This window comes from Coccinella septempunctata, chromosome 8 (genome assembly GCF_907165205.1).
Source record: "Coccinella septempunctata chromosome 8, icCocSept1.1, whole genome shotgun sequence".
Classification (NCBI taxonomy): domain Eukaryota; kingdom Metazoa; phylum Arthropoda; class Insecta; order Coleoptera; family Coccinellidae; genus Coccinella; species Coccinella septempunctata.
Genome location: NC_058196.1, coordinates 31020372 through 31026822, shown reverse-complemented (window position 1 = coordinate 31026822; position 6451 = coordinate 31020372). Strand labels below are relative to the sequence as shown.

The 6451-nt window shown below is 35.1% G+C and overlaps 3 protein-coding genes across 4 annotated transcripts; 2 read left to right on the top strand and 1 right to left on the bottom strand.

Annotated features, from left to right (window-relative positions):
* The first annotated feature begins 468 nt into the window (after window positions 1-468).
* On the top strand, window positions 469-2740 carry LOC123318787 (zinc finger CCCH-type with G patch domain-containing protein). Of its 2 annotated transcripts, XM_044905527.1 has the most exons (6): window positions 469-689; window positions 744-920; window positions 993-1187; window positions 1240-1695; window positions 1967-2087; window positions 2168-2740. In XM_044905527.1, the coding sequence occupies exons 1-6, from the start codon at window positions 663-665 to the stop codon at window positions 2644-2646; spliced, it is 1455 nt and encodes a 484-aa protein (XP_044761462.1). In that variant the 5' UTR covers window positions 469-662; the 3' UTR covers window positions 2647-2740. The 2 variants fall into 2 exon arrangements, with proteins under 2 accessions (XP_044761462.1, XP_044761463.1); XM_044905528.1 differs by lacking the exon at window positions 469-689 and having other exon boundaries at window positions 786-940.
* Window positions 2741-2791: 51 nt separating this feature from the next.
* On the top strand, window positions 2792-3532 carry LOC123318788 (iron-sulfur cluster assembly 1 homolog, mitochondrial). Its single transcript, XM_044905529.1, has 4 exons — window positions 2792-2984; window positions 3034-3087; window positions 3139-3214; window positions 3266-3532. Exons 1-4 carry the CDS (start codon window positions 2907-2909, stop codon window positions 3442-3444), a joined length of 387 nt encoding a protein of 128 aa, XP_044761464.1. The 5' UTR covers window positions 2792-2906; the 3' UTR covers window positions 3445-3532.
* Window positions 3459-6318, bottom strand: LOC123318786. The gene is made up of 7 exons (XM_044905525.1): window positions 5296-6318; window positions 4845-5239; window positions 4473-4700; window positions 4361-4418; window positions 4126-4304; window positions 3817-4040; window positions 3459-3748 (listed from the first exon to the last, which is right to left on the bottom strand). The coding sequence occupies exons 1-7, from the start codon at window positions 6181-6183 to the stop codon at window positions 3621-3623; spliced, it is 2100 nt and encodes a 699-aa protein (XP_044761460.1). The 5' UTR covers window positions 6184-6318; the 3' UTR covers window positions 3459-3620.
* Window positions 6319-6451: the final 133 nt, after the last annotated feature.

Here is a 6451-nt window from a genome sequence, read left to right as displayed (position 1 = left end):
AAAACGAGAAAAGAGGTAACATCAAAAGTCAAAAGCACAGAACAAACACAAAGCTCAGTAGCAAAGGTTATGGAGTACTCGGAAAGATTAGGATCTCTAATCTCTGCTCAGAAGGAAAGAACCAGAGACTCTATGGAAGGACCGGTTTGCTCCAGACATTGAACTAAAGTTCTTTAGTTCAATGGCTCCAGAGAAGGGATATGTCACTGGTTTGATCCTTGCGTAGGTCAGTATCAAACCAGAGTAATCTTTTTAGTCACAGATTACAGAGATTATTGATTTCTTATTTGGTCTTCGTCTATGGTCTATTCTTATTCTGTGATCTTTCTTGAAACTCTATGAAGCCAGACTCTGTGTTCTATGCTTGCCTGTTAATGTTGCCAACTTGATGAAAACAATTATGGAATAAATCCATAGAATAAATTCAAGTAATAAGCAACCTAACCTAATTCCGTAATCTTTAGAGAGAAAATGAGAGAAATTAATTAATTGAAAATATAATAATATAAACCGAACAAGTGTCTGCTGCTAATTTCAGGGCAATTAGAAAACAGGAAGATTCTCAGGTGTTGATATATGTATAATTATTCATTAAAGACCTAACCTAATCCAAGAGCTTAGTATTTTTGTATTTGAGAACAAATTGTTAATTCATAGTTACCATGAGTTATGAGGAATATGTTGGACAGGTAGTCGCTATTTCACTTTCATTGGAATAAAATGTAAAGTAAAATAAATTTCAGTTGGAACAAGTGAACTCAGCTCTTGAATCCTGTTCAAACGAACACAGGGAAGAACTATTATCTTTAAAGAATTCCCTCGAAGAATTGTTGTCCCTAACCCGTGACAATGATTCTGAATTAACAGAATCGCTGGGAAAAAAAAATGACACTTTTGACGACCAGTATGCCCAGTTCATGGTAATTTCTCAGATTAAAATGTAATTTTGTTCATCTTTTTTACATTTCCAACTTGAACATGCACATTTGAAGGCAGAGATCAATGATAGCTCCGCAACTGGATCGGATATACCAAAAAATGAAGAAGCATCAGGTATATCTGAGCTCAAAGAAATGGAAGGGAAGATGTGTAGGGCTCCACATACGAATAAGTGGGGTAGCAAAGGATATCACAATGCCATGATCTGTTCAATAATTCCCTCAAATGGTGATGAGAAGGATGCTCAAGTATATGATACTCAACATAAAAAAATTCCATATTCAAAATAACTGTTTCCAGGTTAAAGTACTCTTCGTTAATCCTACTCATGAAGAAATGTTACCATGTCCGTATTACTTTGAAACAGACTGTAAATTCTCAGATGAAAAGTGCAAATTTTCACACGGTGAAATTGTAGCAGCCTCAGAATTACAAGATTTTATTGAGCCTGATTTTGCTTCCTTACAAATCGGGAGTCCGGTTTTAGCTCAGCAAACAAATAAACTGTGGGGACGGGCTAAAATAACCAAAATTCTGGACAGCACCTGTATGGTAAAATTTGACACGGTGAAAAAAGAAATGGAGTTACCGTTCAAGGAAATACTACCTATGGCAAGTGACGATTCTGGCAGCATTCAAGACAGTGATGAAGAATCAAGCGATGGACCAGTAGAAGTAGATCAAGATGTTGTGAATATTAGTTTGATGAATACTCCTTCTGATGGTCCTTTGGGAGATTGGGAGAAATTCACAAAAGTAAGTTTTTGCAGTATATTCACTTGAATTCAGGGTAAAACTTTACTTCAGCAACCACCTCTGATTTTTTTTTTATCGAAGTATTGTATGAAAAAGAGAACCTAACCTAACCTCAAAATTATTCATTTCATCCAAAATTGACTCACATTTCTCCCAATAAACTGACTAAAAACTTCGAATTCTTTGAAATTGGCGAAAAATTAGATGTCTAGAATCTGAGGTGGGGGCCAAAGTAAACAGGAGGTTTTATTCATTGCCCAGTTTTTAACAGGGCATTGGTTCTAAACTTATGCAAAAAATGGGTTATGTGGTTGGTACAGGACTCGGTAAAAGATCCGATGGAAGGATAGATCCAGTAACTGCAGTTATATTACCTCCCGGAAAGTCTTTAGGTATATTGAAATCAAACTCAATACAAGATTCTCAAAAATTCCTCGAAATGAGCCCATATAATACATCAAAAATTTCGCAGATCACTGTATGAGCCTCAGAGAAAGCCACGGAGGTGACAAAAATCTTTTTAGTGTCGAGAAAAAAATGAAGAAACTGCAGAAGAAACAGGAATTGAAGAACCAAAGAGCCTACCTTAAGGAGCAGAATAAGGTGGACGTTTTCAAATTTTTGAATAAAACGCTCACAGGTGGCCCCAGCAGTTCCTCGGCCCCCTACAACAAATCGCAACACAGACAAGATATTAGAAAAGAAACGTGTAAAAATTTGAACGTTGAAGGTTTTAAAACCGAGGAGAACATAAAAAGGACTGAGAAAGATATAAGTATGATCAAAGAATCTCTAACAAGGCATAAAGATGCAAATTCTCTGATGCATAAAAATCTCCAACACAAACTTAATTCCAGCCTGAATCATTTATCAGATTTGAGGAACCAAGCGCAGAACATCAAGAACGAACAAGATAATAGAAGGGATAAAAAGAAATTAACAGTGTTTTAGAACTTTTATTATTGTGAAAATGTCACAAAAAAGTCGAAGATTACCCCATTTGTTTAAATATTGTATTAATGAAAAAATAAATTAATTAATTTCCCAGTAGTTCATTTGTCCCCATCTGAATCACAGAAAAAATAACCAAAAGTAGGTTAGGAATTTGTTATGAAATTTCAACTTTCAAACTGACATGTCTGAATTTTCGTCTAAATTGAATCTGTTTTAACTAAATTCCCGAATTTATGAAATTTTGATAAGAGCTTGAGATGGCAGCAACGGTTGCTAGTGCCACAGTCAGAGCTGTGAAAAGAAAATTGCTACCAACTAGGGCTGCTCTGGTTTTGGTGAGTTCTTAGAGGTCAGTTTTATACATGATAAGAACTTATTTTTTAGACGCCAGCGGCAGTGAATCGCGTAAGACAGCTTTTAGAGGGAAAAGACGAATTTGTGAGTACTTTCATTTACGTATGTTTCGAAGAACCAATGTTCGTACTTTAGGTAGGTCTGAAGGTTGGTGTTCGTCAAAGGGGTTGTAACGGTCTCTCTTACACACTTTCGTATGCAAAACAGAAAGGTAAGAATGAAATCGGGTGCTAATATCTCAATAACATGGGTTTTTTAATAGAAAATATGGATGAGGAAGTGAAGCAAGATGGAGTTAGGATATTTATAGATAAAAAGGCTCAGTTAACACTGCTAGGCACCGAAATGGATTTTGTCGAGAATAAGTTGACCTCAGAGTTTGTGTTCAATAATCCTAATATAAAAGGAACTTGTGGCTGTGGAGAATCATTTAGTGTATGAAATAAAAACAACTGTTAACAACTAGAGTTTATTTAAACTGTGGCAATCGTCATATAAATAAATTGTGTAGAATAAAATATAGAACGATCCAAAAATTGCTTGTTTTAATAATGTATAATAAAATTATATTGTTCCGTTCATTATCTATTTACCCTCAATCTATGAGGGAATTATTTTTATAACAGTTTCGGCTGCTGTTTAAGTTTTGAAATGTCCAATATTTTGGGATTATTATGGTGCCCTCTGTACGCTCTTGCAGGTTTGGCTTTTTCTTGGATATTACGTTTTTTAGAAGGTTCACCACCTGCACATGAAACGTGAATTAATAGCATCAATTTGAGTAACATAACCTAATTTACTCGATTAACTAACCGTCACATGCAATCAAGTCGTATTTTTTCATAAACTGCACTGTGGCAAAGGAAAACTGCGGAGCTCTTGAATTTAGTACAATTTTATCCGTACTTCGTTTTTTATTCACTGCACCGTTATTATCTCTACCGAATCTTGCCAATTGTTCGTCTGGTAAGTATTTCATCAACAATTGTTTCACTGCCGAGTTTATCTGCTCGGATGCATCGTCAACTAAGTTAGAGCTGTAATAAATAGTTTTTAACACATTGTTGGATACTTGGAGAGAAATAAAAACAATATTGAGGTATCATTTAGAACTGTACTTACGAGCTGGAGCTAGAGACCTCTTCGATGGGTGAAAAATTCATTCCCATCTTTTTCAACTGTTTTACAGTAGCGTCTCGAACTTTATCCAGGGTCCTTTCTTTAAATTCTTCACTTCCTGACATTTTTCCGTCAAACGTTGCTTGCCTTTGTGCATTCTGAATAATCTTATTCACTTGGTCCTGAAATATTTAAGATCAACGAAAATGCGTAAGGGACGTTTAAAAAAGAGACATACCATCATTTTCCTGTAGAAAGAAGCCCCAATATCCGAGGTGGAATCCTCATCGTCTTCACTGAAAAGTTTAATAGAAAAGTGGTCGCTTTGAAATATTAGAAATTTTACTTACTCTGAACTTTCGTAATCTTTCATGTCTATATTTATACTTGGTTCGGGGCTCGGACAGTTCTCTTGAACCGTTATGGGATCTTGAAGGTACAACGAAGGATCTGTTGCCCTTTGTCTAGATTCTGTGTTAGTTGTAACAGCTTTCGGGTCGTTCTCTATTATTTCTTGAATTTTGGGTTCTTGAGAGACGAAATCTCTCTGTTTTCGTTGATACATGTTTTGCTGCGGCCTGAAAGATTGTTTACTTCTACTTTTGTATGGAAAAATTGAATTATAATTAGTTTATCACAAAAGAAAATTAGGTTAGGTTAGACTGACACGGTGAAAAATCAATTTTGTACAAAAATTCTATGATTTCAAAATAAAATTTCACCTGAAAGAGACCTCGAAGCTGGTCATCAAATCGATAGAAAACTTTGGAAGAGCGCCTTTTCTGGGAGTACTACCCGCACTATTCAAATAATCCTTATGTTCTTTGATTGGCTGTGCCAATTTATCATCTTCGTTTTCTCTTCGTCTGCTTGGCTCAATGCTCTTTTGACTGTCTTTGAAGTCTAGCAGACTTGCCACTTGTTTTTGGAGCACCAAAAGTTGTTCGTTTTGTTGCTGGATTATTTTCAATAAATCCTTAACGGTGGGTTCATCGGCATTCTTCACCACAGCTAGTTCTTGTTTTTCCTCTTTCGAGACACTAATCATACTTGTTTGAACTGCACTGTCACTCGTTTGCCTTTTTTGTTGAGTTTGAAACTTAGAAATCTGTAAATCCTAAAAAAACATTGGAAATCAGATGAATTGAGAGTTTTAGTCAAATCTAAACTAACCTCAATGTTAAACCTATCCTGGGGTCCCGATGAATGGGAATTCGTGGAAATTTTATCAGTATCACAACAAATATTTTCTTTTTCCGCTGTAATTCTCTGTGATGATACATTTGAATATAAATTAGACAATTTCTTATGCATGTTCAATTCATCATTACGATTTTCCATATTGCATGCCTCTTCCCTAATGTTTTCTGGTTTCCCATTCATAAATTTGTTCATTTTAACTTCTTTAGACAATTGTTTTTTTCTCGGTTCAATTCTGGGGGAAGTATAATTGAAAATATCTGTAATACAATGATTTGTTTCGTATTTTTCATTTGATTTGTCGGACTCTTTTGAATTTTTCTGCATCTCTAAAAATTCTTTGTAAGTTGTGGGTGCTTTTTGGGGTGGTGTCGGAGCTTCAATGTGATGCTCCACATGATTTTTATCCACAGTCACATTAGAATTCCTATTATCAGAATCGGTAGTTCTCCCTGGTTTGCACAAATCGATTAAACTCAAGTCTAAATGCCTATTAGGAATATTTGCCATATAGATCTCTTGAAATGGCTTATTCTTCAAAACCTTATTCATAGGAGGTGTATTATATTGTGGTAATGAATTCGCTGGACACTTACGTGCTTCATTGCTGTTATGACTTTCAGTATTGCATTTCATTTCGATGTGTTGAGGGGGAATTGTGGGGCCGTTAAATCTTACTTGCTTTTTCAATATAGATGTGGTTACTTTCTGGCATGTATCGCCATTGTCAAAATTATTTCTCCATGCTTGATATGTGTTTGGTGGAGGAATATTCATCAATAATGATGCATCAGGTACAGAAGGTTCCAAAAAAGGCTTCTTTGTTGGACATGGTACAGCTGAGTAGCAGAATGAATCCATTATTTACTTATACTTAGTATAAATCAGATATAGTAGAGATAATAAAAATCATGAGAATAAAACTTATTTGACTATGTTTTTTAATGAATATTTTGAATCGAAAAGCTCAACAGAACTTTTAGACCACAGATATCATATTTACAAAGAACAACAAGTTTTTACTCTTCAAAGATTGCAGTCTTTGCTTTGATATTTGACCAGAAGCCCAATATAAGATCAATTTTCTTTGATTTACATTGAAGAGTTGATGAAAAGAAAGAGGAATTTA